We start from the raw sequence: 14,835 nt of genomic DNA, 5'->3' as shown, positions 1-14,835 counted from the left end.
CATCAGGCTCTCCATTCAACAGGGAGCCTGCTTCCTCCTCTCTCTCTCTCTGCCTGCCTCTCTGCTACTTGTGATCTCTGTCTGCCGAATAAATAAATAAAATCTTTAAAAAAAAAAAAAGAAAATGCCTTTTCACCTTTGGCGTTTCTATAGTAGACACTCCTGTAAGTACTCACTGCGCTGAGTTCTACTGCCTCCCCATGGACACAGGCTAAAATCTGAATTTCTAAATATGAAATAAAATACATCTCCACATGTCACCCTATCCACCCTCATCTCCTAACTGCTAGCATTGACAAAGCATTCAGTATGTTCCATCTCATGAAATACACAGTTTCATTCAATAAATATAGATATCCGCAGGTGTCATAGAGGCCATCAGGTATAAACTATTATATGACATATCATATGTTGTATATACATGCATATACTTTAACCTAAATATCTCATACAACATATGTTCTCCTATAAGTTGTTTTTCCACACTCAACAATATGTTGTTGTTGTTGTTTGTAAGATTTTATTTATTTATTTGACACAGAGAGACACAGTGAGAGAGGGAACACAAGTGGGGGAGTGGGAGAGGGAGAAGCAGGGTCCCTGCTCAGCGGGGAGCCCAATGTGGGGCATGATCCCAAGAGCTGGGATCGTGACCTGAGCCGAAGGCAGACACTTAATGACTGAGCCACTCAGGCGCCCCAGACATAAAGGTTTATTTACACATTTATATCACCATTTTCAATGATTCCCTACTACAGCATGGTGAGAATGCTACTTATAAACATTATGGTGGCGTCCAACTTATCAATATTACAGTCATCCCCGGAATGAATAAATAGATGCATCTTTTGGGATTGTTATTTGTTAGACTATCTTCTTATGTTAAATTCTTTAAAGGAGTACTGCTGGGAACTCTTGATTTCGGCTCAGGTCATGATCTCAGGGTCCTGAGATCAAGCCCTGCACTGGGTTTGGTGCTAAGCGTGGAACCTGCTTAGGATTCTCTTTCTCCCTCTCCTCCTGCCCCTCCCTCTCCTCCTGCCCCTCCCTCTCACTCTCTTAAAGAAAAGTAGTACTGTCGTATCAAAAGGAGGAAAAGTAGTATTGTCGTATCAAAAGGAACACAGAGGGGCATCGGGGTGGCTGTCGGGTAAGCATCTGCCTTCAGCTCAGGTCATGATCCCAGGGTCCTGGGATGGAGTCTGGTGTCGGGTTCCCTGCTCAGTGGGGAGCCTGCTTCTCCCTCTCCTCCTCACTTGTCACTATTTCTGTGTTGCTCTCAAATAAAGAAATAAAATCTTTATAAAAAGGAATGTACATTTAAAATTTTGAAACATGGTAACCACCTACCTTCCAGAGATGTTACATTGACTTTTATTTCCAACCTCGGGGTATGACTGTCTCATTTTGCCCCACCTTCATCAATGCTGGGTATTGCCTCTGAGTAAGTAGGAAAATGGTCTCTCATTAGTGTTTACATTGCTTTCTATAGAGGTAAAACAGCTCTACTGTAAACTTATTAGCCCTGAGTATACATTCTTCTGTGGTTTGCTACTTTAGGTCCTTTCCCTTTTTAAAATTGGACCCTTCATCCTTTTAAAGTTAATTTTTTTTAATTTTTAATTTTTTTATTTATTTTTTTAAGTTAATTTAAAAACTCTTGCTCTGTATATTGCAAAGGTTTTCTTCTAAACTTGTAGTGGTTTTTCTGTTGTTGTTTTGTTTTTAGTAAGCATGTTTTACATCGTATATAGTCAAATCTATTTTTGCCCCGAGGATTACTTCTTTTTGGTCTTACCCTTAAAAAGATCTTCCCCACTGCAAAAGCAAATAAGTCATCCCTTCCCTCCTTTTTAAAAGTAGGCTCCAAGCCCAGCATGGAGCCCAATGTGGGGCTTGAACTCACCACCCTGAGATGGAGACCTGAGCTGATATCAAGAGTTGGACGCATCACCAACCGAGCCACCCAGTCGACCCTCACCCCCCTTTAAAAAAACTAGTTTCTTCATGGTTTCATTTTTCTATAATTAACAATTTAATTCTCCTGAATCTTTTTTTTTTTTTTTTTTTTAGGATCTTATTTATTTATTTGACACACAGAGAAAGATCACACGTAGGCAGAGAGGCAGGCATAGAGAGAGGGGGAAGCAAGCTCCCCGCTGAGCAGAGAGCCCGATGCAGGGCTCGATCCCAGGACCCTGAGATCATGACCTCATCCGAAGGCAGAGGCTTAACCCACTGAGCCACTCAGACGCCCCAATTCTCCTGAATCCTGTTTCTGGTCTTGTCCCCTCTTCACTCTGCTGGACTTCCTCCCTCAGACTGGGTCTCTCCCAGTCCCTTCTCCCTCTAGCAGAATATAGATTCTTAAGGGACCTTAAAACTAGTGTCAGGCAATTTTACCCCAAAGGCTGAGGTCTCCATTTGCAGGATGTGTCCACTGGTTCCAGCCAAATGAATGCAATGGATATCCACTGGATATCCATTGTTTCATTTCAGTGCTTTCCCACAGTGTACCAGGGCTGGCAAAGGCTCATTACAATGCAATTCTTTCCAGAGACAGCAGGAGGGAGTGGTGTCCTGGAATCCTCACGGTCAGGCCATCTGAGTTCTGCCATTCAGAACCTCACAGGCTGGCCATCTTAGTGCCCAGAATCCCCTGTCCCTGGGTCCTCTGCCCTCAGAGAATGCTCAGGGTTACCAGGCCCTGTCACTGGCTCTCTGGGGGAGGAATCGATGAGGCTGTGAGCCTCCTCTGTTATCTACACAGAAGCCCCAAGAAGGATACCACCCAATTCTTTCCATCTAAGCTTAGACTATGATATCCAGAGAGTATCTGACACTTTATAAAGGGAAACATTTCCACAAGTAAAATTACAGGCAGAGAGGTGCTGGGCTGACCTTCAGGGTGGACGTTTGCAGTCCTCACAGGCCCCGCAGCTGGTCACCCCTCCTGACTGCTGTCGCAAGTGCGGCCTTTCCACAGAGCCTGGTGGCGGGAGGTCCCCGCAGGCCCAACCTGGGCAACGGGGGACCATGCAGTGGAGGGAAAGGAGGCAACCAGTAGTTTAGTGATTGAACAGCCGCTAGCCTTCCCGTTTCACCACCGGCCTGGCCAGGGGCCCGCAGGCAAGAAGGGGGTGAGCGAGGCTGGAGCATGGGGGTGGGGGGCCAGTTGTGTCGAAAGGGCAAAGACGAAGTGGGAAGAAGTCCCCAGTGCTTTCCCTCTGCAAAGACAGTGAACACAGGCGGGAATCCCTTTGCTCAGTGGGTTAGTGCCAGCGGCCTGTGAGGTCAGAAAGCCGGAGCAGCCCTGAGAGCAGGGCGAGAACCGGCGGTCACTGGGTGAGGAAGCTCTCAAGGGGACTGTCTCAGAAGCTTCAGAGGAAATTCAGATGCAACAACCCATGCTCGGAGCCCAGATCTCCCCAGCTGAGGGTGGTTTTTGAATTCTTACATTAATACTCGGAGAAGCGGAGGTCGCCTGCATGGCTCAGTTGGTGAAGCCTCTGCCTTCGGCTCAGATCAGGATCCCAGGGTCCTGGGATCGAGCCCTGCATAGGCCTCCCTGCTCGGCAGGGGCCTGTTTCTCCCTCTCCCTCTGCTGATCCCCCTGCCTGTGCTCTCCTGCTCTCTCTCTGTCAAATAAATAGATAAAATCTTTAAAAAAGGAAGACTTGGGGGGCACCTGGATGGCTCAGTGGGTTAAAGCCTCTGCCTTCGGTTCAGGTCATGATCCCAGGGTCCTGGGATCGAGCCCCGCATCGGGCTCTCTGCTCAACGGGGAGCCTGCTTCCTCCTCTCTCTCTCTCTCTCTCTGCCTGCCTTTCTGCCTACTTGTGATCTCTGTCTGTCAAATAAATAAATAAAATCTTAAAAAAAAAAAAAAAGGAAGACTTGGAGAAGTGGGAAGAGTGAAGCTTTGGAGTGGGAAAATAACGACAAAACCCACGAAAATTACTGAAACCATCTCCAGCGACCCAGACAGGCAATGAATAGAATGACTGGCAGACACTGGCCGTTAGAGTAAGTCCCACCGAAGTAAGGCATTGGCCCAAGAAGCGTTCTTCCAACTTAAGAGATTCTGCTACCTTGGTTCCAGCAAAATGCTGTGGGAAACATATCTCATAATAGTATTTGTTAAAGCCCTGAAGAGGAGGGAGGTGGGCAGACAGAAAGCGCTAGAATGTCCCTGTGGCCTAGATTCTAGAGAAAGTAGCCCGGAGACACATTTAGCCTAGAGAGGGCTGGAAGGAGACCGGTCATGCTCTCAATGAATATTTAAAGCATGCGTGGTCTGGGGCATGGAAGGAGGGCCAAGGGTCCAGCTCCAGAGAGGCCGATGTTAGGATCAGGAAAAGGACATTATCATGGAAAGCTGTCAAAGATGCAGAGCCTGTGGGGAAGTAGCCGGTTTCCACAAGCAAGTAGACACTGGAGACTGCTTAGAGGACTACTTACCGCGGGAATCCCGGCATGGGGGGCGGGAGCAGATAGCCTGGGAGGTGCCTTCCCACTCTTAGAGTGTCGGGGTCTTCCCCTTCCAAGCCGAGCACTTTGGGGAAGGGGGCGGAATTCCAAATGAGTCACCCTCTGATTAGCATATTTCAAAGAACACAGACACACGCATGGCCCCTGAAGGTGGTGCCAGCAAATTAGCAGGTTCCCTTCTAGCTCAAAGGCTTGGGCCACGCACAGCTCCTGGCGGGACCCCAGGGAGCCCGGGGGGGCAAGGGCAGGGGGTGGCGGGGAGAACAACAGCGGCCAACCTTCCATTGGGACACAGGGAAGAGTGCTCAAGGGCTGATGGGGGCCAAGGCCGGGGTGAAAAGGGATGAAGAAATGTTTTGAGCGCCAGGACCTCATTGCCTTTGCGGCAAAACACGAGGGGAGCTTGTTACAGAGCTGGGGCGGGGTGGGGGTGTGAGTGGAAGGAGGGCGCGCCACAACCACAGGCAACACCTAGTTCGCCACCCCAAATGGGAATGTCACCATCGCCATACCGGTAGAGGCTCAGCCAGACTGATCAGATCTAAGCTCCATTAGGCCAGGAGCGGAACGAGAGAAGCAACCTCTCTCAGATGAGGGGCAGGGGACCTAGCTGTTGTCGCAGAGTCAGACAAGAAAGGGATGCAGCTCTGTCCCCGCAGACCCAGGCAGGTTGCTCTGTGGGTGACTGCATTATAATCCAGTGTTAATGGGGACAAGTCACCCCCTCCATTCCCTTTCGAGGGATGGTACGTTCTTGACCGCGGACAGCGAGGCCAGCAGGCTTTAGTATAAACCTGCCAAGCAGGGCACAGCAGTCACCCAGTGAGGACTCCACGGCAGGACCCCAAGCTGATGAGGTTCTGCGTGTTTCCTTCCAGGTGGCCTCTTTCCGCTCTTTGCGTTCTGGAAAGTTTTGAGCCCTATTTGCTGACAAAAGGTGCACAAGTCAGGTCTGTTGTGTAAAACAAGGAAAACATCACAGGATGTTAAACATAAAAGTCACTCAGCCGTGAGGGGCTTTCAAGGAAATGGCCCAGGGAACAGGGATGAAACCAGCAAGCAATTAGGGATTGGTGGCTGTCCTTTGACATTATAAAGGACATCATAAACATCCCTGAAGCTAGGAGGGCTTAGCCGGTTGTGTGAATTGTAATGGGAAGAAGCCAAAGTGAGGACAGATAGTGCCTTCAGGGCAGATGAAAAGAGTGAACTACTGCCAGAGGCCTTTGTCAGCAAAGCGGCTCCGTGAGGTCTCTCCGACCCCAGGTCCCCATCGGTGTATCCGCTTCCATTTCCCGGACCTCACCCCGTCGGGATGTTCCTCTACCCCTGCCAGACAGGCACAGCCCTGACTCTTGACCTTCGGCTGCCTTTCCAGCCTTAAGGAGAAAGCCTATCAGAAGCCATTGCCTCACAAATTATCTGAGCCTTCGGAGTCCAACTCCATCATTTTATAGATAAGCTGGGACTAAAGAGGGTGAGGGACGTGCTTAAGGTCACGGTCAGGCACAGGCATGGCTAGAAGCCAGACCTCCAGACTTGAAGTTGATGCACGTTCTCCAATGCGCCCTTGAGTGGCTCAGGCATCCCCACCGCCCCCAGCTAGACCCCGAAGCTGGTCCCTACATGGAGCTTTTACACAGGGTGGGGGGGCATCTTACTGCCCACCGGACTGAAGAAGAGCTCTGCTGAGAGGGGAGACCCTGTTTCACAGTAAGGAGCGAGGAGCCAGGCAGCTCTCGCGGTGTAGGAGCCAAGTTGAATCCCTGTTTCCCAGCCACGCTGCCCTGCTCGAACCTCCCAGAATACATGCATTTGCTCATTCGTTCAATCCCTGCCCGTGCGGTGCCAGGTCCTGTGCTAAGGCTATACGGGCCAGGGAGACAGCCCTGGGTCCCCGCTGTCACGAAGCTTACAGGCTGGAGGGAGAAACACGAGCTGAACCATCTTGCTCGTCAATACACAATCGCCGGCTGGAACGCGTGCTCTGAAGGGCAGCAGGCACGCCGCTCCCTGACTGAGGGAAGCTGAGATCGGAAGTCGAGTCGACTGGCTCACGGGGAGATGCCGGTTGGAGGCAGTGGAAACGACGTGTGCAGCTCCCCGCTCTGCAGCGGGAGTGAACGGGGCAAGCTCAAGGGAGCCGAGGGGGAGCTTCTGCAGGCGAGTGGGAACGGGGGTCACTGGCGATTCTTTCTAGGGGAGACTGGGCACACATGGGGGCCCCTGACAATCGTTCTTCGCCACACAAGAGGGAGGTAAACAGAAATACACCTGCTTCTTTCTCGTCTTCCCAGCACCACGGTGGCCCAAGAGCTTCTTATGAAACCCTCACCTCTCAGAACAGCGGTTACAGAAATGATGACACGGCGGACGTCTGCAGAGCGGACGTCTGCAGAGCCGGTGGGGCTCACGGAAGCCCTGAGGGGGCAGACACAGAGGGAGGCCACCGCACATTTGCTCTAGCAGCATTTTTATTTACAAACAGCAATTTCCATTGACTTTATACCATAAAAAAGCCATTTACAAGCAAGAAACAAGAATTCAGAACAAAATTAAGCAGCACTGAAATATTCATGTCACAAATCTAAAACAAAATGAATACAAGAGTAAAATATCATTTGAATAAATAGTCTTAAATTCATGCTATAAAATAATCCTTAATGGCAAGTTACTAGTAGATACAGCATCCGCTTAGCTAGCTTCATTTACTTCATATGGTGATGAAGTGTGGGCTTGTGAGGTTACCAGTTTATATTGCAAGATAATGACACTGTGTTAAGTCATTCAAATTGCTCAACCATTTATAACGGAAAAAAGTGTTAGCCCTACTAATAAAAGTGGTGAGAGAGATGGTTTTCACATTAGGAAAATGGTCATTCTCAAAGAAACCAGGTACGTTTACCTCTTACTATAGTCAGGGCAGCAACCAAAGGCTTGGGCAGCAAGTCCAAAGGTTGAATTCACAGCATACTTGTCACTGAGGGGCAGCAAGAGGTCTGGTTACTGCGTCTGCGTCTGCGGCAGGGCTCACTCCGGGATTGACCAAGAACTACGGGAGCCCTGTGTGTGCCAGGCCCAGAGGGGAACCGGGGAAAACAAGGTCCTCTTCCGGGCCGAGAGGTCGAGCACCGGGCAGAAACAGTGGAGACACTCTGGCACTTACTGAAGAAGACATATGTGGCGTGTGACAACCATTACAAATTTGGAACAATGTGAATGACTCTCCTGAACGTTCAGTTCAGTTGCACTGAGTAATATGAAATCTATGATTTATGAACTAGATAGTTTCATATAAAGAATTTACATAATTCCCCAATACTTTCATATATAAAATTTAATAAATAACCCTGACCAGTCTAGAAGCACCATTCAAGGGGCGTGTGCCCTTGGAAAATAGTTTAGGTGTTGCATATTTGAGTCCCTTTCAGTGGAGGCTTCACAGGAAACCATTACAGAATTTAACAATAACAAAGACAACAACAAAAATCACAGTAACTAATAGAAAAAGTTGTTAAAATAAAATACATTGATTTCTTTAAAGTAAAGCTCATTCACGTGGATGATTCCCACCCTCCTTCCCCCCCCCCACCCCACCCCAGCCCTTGTTTTGTGTTCCTGCAAGTTCTTCCTAGAGTCTAGGCTGGAAAAACAAAAGTAAAAACAAAACCACACACAAAGATATGCAGGCCTATGGTCTGGGCTAAGGGAAAAACAAAGACTTGGTTATAACTGCTATCATGAGAAAAGACATCTACTCATGCTCTGGAAGCTGGAAAATCATCAATTTAGTTCTACAGTATATTCTGCTTAACAGTGAACCGACAGTATCCTTTCTGCTGTTAAACACCAGGCACGCGCACACACACACACACACACACACAGAGGCAGGCGCACGGGCGCACACACACACACAAACAAAAAAACAAAACTGCCAAGGCAGAGCCAACTGGGAGGCTTTCCACTGACCAAAAAAATTAACTTGTCTTCATATGCTGTATTTACAAATATAATTTCTAAATGTATTTACAGCTTTAGTAGAAATTAGAGGGGAGAGAACCGATTAGAATGAAAAGAACTGTTTAAAACCACAAACGTTAGTAAAAGTATAAAATTCTTTGTTTTCACAGTTTGTAGTAACAGGTGAAACACCTAGAGGAAAGGACGCCGTCACTGTCTTCACATTGTCTACGTATCGGAAAAGGTAGCTCAAGAAGAGACTCAATTATGAACAGACCTTATATGAATTCAGGATATGTTTTGCTGTAAAGGATTTCTTCACATATCACTTCTATCTTAGTTGACTTTTGCACTTGTTATAAATGAAACATCTAACCTCAAACTGTACAGAAATAGGGACTTTGCTTTCCAAAAAGAGTTGCTCTAAGGAGTTACACAGCGAACTTCGTCTGCGGAGACGTGAAGGGACCTTCGGGGAGAGAATGTTTCTGTTCTGTGGCCATGGTCATCCTCCTGGCACAATCCTCATGTGACAAGGCACAATTCATTGCTGCTGCCCGATCTGAATGGAGTTAACCTTTCACCCGCCACGCACACTGAGAAGCACGACGGCGTGCTCGCCCAGAGAGGCTGCCCAGCTCTGTGCTGGCCTACGCGCTGCCTCCTCGAAGCCCTGTGGAACCTTACAGTACTGGGTTATGGCTTGAGAATTCATTCCTAACACTGCTAGCAGTGGAAAGGGTAAAGTGTTAGCAACATGAATGGGAGGCAAGTGGAACTTGCAAAATGTGGACTCATGGTTATTAGAGAGAAACTCAATCAATTTTTCTGCCCCTCAACAGTCCCATTACAATGTTTGAACCTGAACTGTACAATCAAAGCAATGTATAGTTTTGTCAAAGACAATTTTGGATAAGTCACTCTTTGGTAAACTCAAACCAGTTAAACAAATTGACAAATACAAAGAACTCCATTTAAACAAGGTTAAGACGGACACAGTGACAAGAACCAGGCTATTCGAGGTACCTGCCCCAAGTGCTCTCCCCTCCTGACTTGTCTCATCTATCACGGAATGCTCTGGAGACCTCTCAGAAGGCCCCAAGCCTGAGTGAAAAGGAGGTTCCTTCCCTGAGCCTGACCTCTCACGTCCTTGATTTGGGCATTTCTTGTCACGAACTTAATTTGTATCACCACACAAATTTTTTGCATTTAATTCTTAAAAAAGAAAAACCAAAAGCAAACTTACTCAGGTAAGGGGAAAAAAAAAAAATCACAAACATTTACCTGAAACCCCAGAACATATTTAAGTGGGTAAACACTCGGGGTCCAGCCTCCCCTTGAGGCACACGGCTTTGACAGGAGTTGAGCAAGTGCTTCAGGGAGAGAACGCACCCCCTTACTTAGGCAGTTTGACAGGAAAAGGCATACACTATATACCCGATTTAGCAAGAGCTGCTCGTCGGGAGCAGCAGGATTAGAGTGTAATCTGTCCGTAGTAACACTGATGTGGAGCGCAGCAGTTCACACGCGAACACACGGCTCCCGTGTGCTACAGAGATGCTACCGCACGGCTACCACCCCCCGGGGGTTGTCACACACAAGGGCCTCAACGATTTTCTTGTCTCAAAATAACAGAACGTCAAACAAAACGAAAACCTCCCCCAAACACCCCGTGGCCCTCCCAGACCCCCCCACCCCTTCTTGGTATTGTAAGAGCCAAAAAAGCACGGAAAACCAGCAAACGTCTATTTTTGTATTCCTTTTAACTCCTAGCCTCTGAGGTTGGTCTTTTATCACGTCTGTGTTTCTTTTAGGTGGTTTGTGCTGTTCTCCTGTGGAGACACACTGGCTGCGAGTCTCAGAGCCAAGGTCCTCCAGCAGAGTCTGGGGCGCCGACACCCCACGGGCAGTTCGCGGCCCGAACGCCCCATCCACCTGCCGACGGAATTCCTCTGCCGGAATACACAGTACCGAAGCCATCTGGTAAAGCCCGTTTTGTTCACTACAAGCACACGGGTAAACAAAATATAGAACCCAAGACACTTCCTAAAGCATCAAGAAAACAATTATTCAAATAGGACTCAGGTATGTTTTCATACAGTAATGTGTTTGCCAGCACATGCTTTTGAGGTCTCTTTTCAAGCTATAAACTCAAGAGAGGAAAAAAAAAAAAAAACAACAAAACCTGTAATTCACTATTACCATTAGATTTCACATTTTCTACAACTATACTGACCTAAAAGATATAGAACATAAAAAATAGCACCACGTGACCAAAAAAATGGTGACACACACAGATTTGGTGACACACAGAGTATCTTAGAGGGCTTTTTGACTGTTGGTTTCTTTAAGCAGGAAACACTGAGAGTGGGGGAGCCACTGAGGCTCTCGTTAGCACACACGATACTAAGATAGATATATTGCTTGCAATTCCCATAGAGTATATCTTTACAAAAAGTACAAATTCCAAGTTCTGCAGTTTCCCTGGGAACTGCATGTAGAAAAAGTTGCTGTGCACCTGAACTAGCTGTTTGAAAAAAGAGAGAGAAAGAGAGAGAGAGAAAGAGGAAAAAAAAAAAGAAAGAAAGAAAGAAACAACCCACAACACTGCTTGGAGAATTTTGTAGACAGAACTACAAATCCCTTTCCTTTAGTGCGAGTAGTAACTCATGGTAGAGTGATTCGATTTAGTTACCTGGTATGTATGTTTCTACAGTACGGAATGAAGGTAGATTCGTAGGCCAGTAAAAACATTGAAAACCACTGCTCCTTTGGGGTTGGCTAATATAACACTACAATATGTAAAAAGGTCAGCACCACGGGTCATCCAGCTTACCTACTGGACAACGAACAAAAATTCCAAAACGGTTTCCAACTAGAGTTGAATACATTTTATGGCATTTGGTTTATGTACTTGTTATGAAGCAGAGCTATGAACACTGTGATTTGCTTTGCTTGCTTTTGGACACGATGATTAATATATATGAAAACCTATTAACATTCTTTTGTAAGGGAAATAAAGGGGCAAAACCCTAACATTGGGTAGGGAACGAGACAGGGTTAAAAGCCCTGTTCACATTGTATTAAATTATATATTCCTCTTACATTCACCTCAACCAGAATAAAATCAAATTTGAGAATGTATATATACTATATATATAATAATCGCTTTATTATATATATATATAAATTGTCTAACTACCCCCTAAAAGTAATTTTAAATTAGAAAAGGTTACCCATTTGTATCAGCTGACGGCATCCTGGTCTCTCTCCGTGGAAATGCACCGGTGCCAGTGCACACAACGAGAGAGCATGCCTCTTGGCAGAGAATGCAGGGTCAACCAGTTGGCATAGCTAAATCACTGGCAGATTTTGGATTAAGAGTTCAGCCAAAGAGGAATACTGTCAGCCTGTGTTTTCCCTGGATACGTTGCCCTTCATGCTTTGAGCTCCTTGGGAGAGGGAGGGCGGGGGAAAGGATAAACACAATGAAGTGTTCCTTCCAGAAACCTTAGAAAAACTGCCAAGAGACCGAGAGATTTCCAGATGGTTGGGAAAACCAAAGATTACAACAAAGCAAATCACAAATATGCATTGATTAATGTGCTTTGTTTGGGCACACTTCGTTACCATCTTAATCAGGAGCATCAGACACTGTGTGAATTTCCATCCGGGAATCTAGGGCCATCTCTGAGGCCGATGCGTCATTTTCTAGTTTCTGTTCCACGTACACATCTGTTCTCTCGGGGGACTCAATGCGACTCCTGACTTCGGCGACGCCGGGGTGGTTTTTCCGCAGGTGCTGGTTGAGGGTACCTTGGAATGGAAAGCACTTGCCGCAGATCTCACAGCGGAATGGTTTGTCGTCGGTGTGGCCCCGGATGTGGTACTCCAATTGGTCCTTGCGCGTGTACTTTTTCCCGCAGAACTTGCACACAAAGGGGGTGATTCCCATGTGGAGCCGCATGTGCCTGTCCAGGCTTCCTTTCTGGTTGAAGGACTTCCCGCAGTAAATACAGATCAGCCTCTCATTGTACGGGTACCAGTGCCCTCTTGCACTCCTCTCCCGGGGGCTGCTCTCATACCCGGGGTTATTCATCATCGCTTCGCTATCAGAACCCTGCACCAAGCCCTGCAGATCGCTGTGCAGGTGGACGGACAAAGCTCGCTTTTGGCGAGCGCGCCCTCCTCGAAAACAGCTCAGCATGGATCTGGACGGGCTGGAATTACTCAAACTTCCAAAAGCTTCGGAGACGCTGGGGGGCTGCGAGGCAGCTTGGGAATAGGAATAGGCGTGCTGGAGCACGGAGCCGTAGGACCCCACGTTCACGGCCACAACCTGCTCCCCGTCCACCATCTCCGTGTGGTACCCGTCGTCCCCCAGGGAGGAGCTGTCGGAACAGCTGGGCCGGTCGGACTTCTCCATCTTCACCTTCACCTCAGTGATCTGGCTCTCCCTCACCAGCAGGTCCCCTTGCTCATGGTCCCCCTCTATCTGGATCTCGTACTCGGAAACGCTCCCACTGCTCCCTCGGTCTGAGTGCCCTTCCTCCTGCAAGCGGCTGCGCAAAGCTTTGCTGGGCGTCGTCTCCATCCGAAGATCGCTGCTCGTGGTGGGCTGCCGAACCTGAGAGCAATACGGAGGGGAGATCTCCACGGGATTGGCAAAGAAGCTGCTGTCCTTAACTCCATTCCGACTCTCTGTTGTCTCCTCAGTGCCGACAGTCACGGAGTCAACGTCTCCAACGCTGATCTTTGAATGGATGCTCTCCAGGATCTGCGTGCACTTGTCAATGACACACTGCATCTGAAGAAAGCTGGCTGCCGTCAGGAAGCTGACAACATCCTTCAGCTGCAAGGACATTCTTCCAGTGTAACAAAATGAAAGCAACTGTTCAAACACATTGGGATTTTTAATCACGGATATTGACAAGCCACTCATGGTACTTAATGCTGAATGGTCCCGGAAATAGGGGGAGCTGGCAGCGAGGACTGCTTTGTGGGCTCGGAATGGCTGACCCTGAATGTGGACAATGATGTCACATAGTTTCCCTTGCAGGCGGAGTTCGTTTAGCTGGCTCAGAACAGTGCTGCTGTACTCGGGCACATCAAACTGAATAAAACTGCTGCTGTCCATTTCTACTGACATGAAGCGTAATCTGCAGAAAGAGAGAGTTTCATAATTCACCAGTGACTCCTCACTAAGCACAAGCCGCATCAACACAAGCTTGCGAAAATCACACCACCACCATCACCACCACCACTGCGGCCACCGTGCCTCGGAGGGTCGACCTTGGCTTTCTTCCTCTTACTTACTTTCGGTCTTTCACGTCTTGGTCAATTCACCGAAAGTCAGATAACCTAAAGGTCAATCAGTCTAGTGCCCCAAATGCCTAACATTCATCTTCATCGAAATTATAACATGTTATAGACAGTAGGGCCTTTGCAGCTAATTGAGAATTTGGTATCCTTTTAGGAAAAATATTTCCCTGTTTCACCTACTTCTGAGGATTTGGAATACTCCGTAAAAAAAATATGCACACTCATCTGAAAACTGTTCTGCCTTATTTGTATGTTTCCAATTGGTGTTGTCCAAGCAGACAGCACATGAGATACAATGAACGGAGCTAAATGCTTTTTAGTTTAGAATCTGAGTGGTCTTGATGTGCACTTGTCCCCCCTTCAGTTTTGCACACCTTATTATCCTTTTGGGTTGGTAACTGACCCTTTCAGTGAAGAGCTTTAGACAGGGCAAACACCAAGACCGATGGACATATCACAAGCATATCAATGCCCACCAGTGCTCACAGCATACGCACACCTTGGACAGGCTGGCTACCCCTGCCAAGAACCCAATGCACCGAATCGCTCACAACCACAAAAGTAGATACAGCCCGGCTGCGCTCTCTGACCAAAACCAATCCAATCAGATCTAACAATTATATTTCAGTGGTTAAAATCCAACCAACTGAAATTTAAGCACCTTCTGAATAAGCACTGAATCAAGAAGAAAATCAAAAAGGAATAAAACTATTCAGAAAAAAGAAAACTCACATCAAATCCGCAGCAAGAGGGCTTTAGGAGTAAAGTTTAAGTTTACTTATGTCTTCAACTTGCTTGAGAATGCATCCAAAAATAGAGATGGATAGAGAGGTGATAAAGCAAACACAGGAATGTGTTAACAAGCATAGAGTGTAGATGGTGGGTGTATATAGGTGTTTTCTGTAAAATCCACCTTTTTTGTATATTTGAAATTTTTCAAAATGAAACATTGAGGATTTTGAAACAAATTCTAAAAGTCAGTGCCTTAAAAGTTTTTATCATTAAACAACAAAGAAGAAAAATAAATGGACTCACCAAAGAGGTCAGAAAAGAAACAACTAA

General features: G+C 47.2%; 1 protein-coding gene across 1 annotated transcript; it reads right to left on the bottom strand.

Moving 5' to 3' along the window:
* Positions 1-11,539: 11,539 nt before the first annotated feature.
* On the bottom strand, positions 11,540-13,610 carry ZBTB34 (zinc finger and BTB domain containing 34). Its single transcript, XM_080820284.1, has one exon. The coding sequence runs from the start codon at positions 13,598-13,600 to the stop codon at positions 12,086-12,088; it is 1,515 nt and encodes a 504-aa protein (XP_080676410.1). The 5' UTR covers positions 13,601-13,610; the 3' UTR covers positions 11,540-12,085.
* Between the last annotated feature and the right edge of the window lie 1,225 nt (positions 13,611-14,835).

The sequence above is a fragment of the Martes martes genome, assembly GCF_963455335.1.
Source record: "Martes martes genome assembly, chromosome: 12".
Classification (NCBI taxonomy): Eukaryota; Metazoa; Chordata; class Mammalia; order Carnivora; family Mustelidae; genus Martes; species Martes martes.
This window is presented reverse-complemented; position numbering and strand designations above follow the sequence as displayed.

What these genes read in the sequence shown, in the direction of transcription:
- ZBTB34 (XM_080820284.1), bottom strand. Translation starts at nt 13,600, where the DNA reads ATGTCAGTAGAAATGGACAGCAGCAGTTTTATTCAGTTTGATGTGCCC.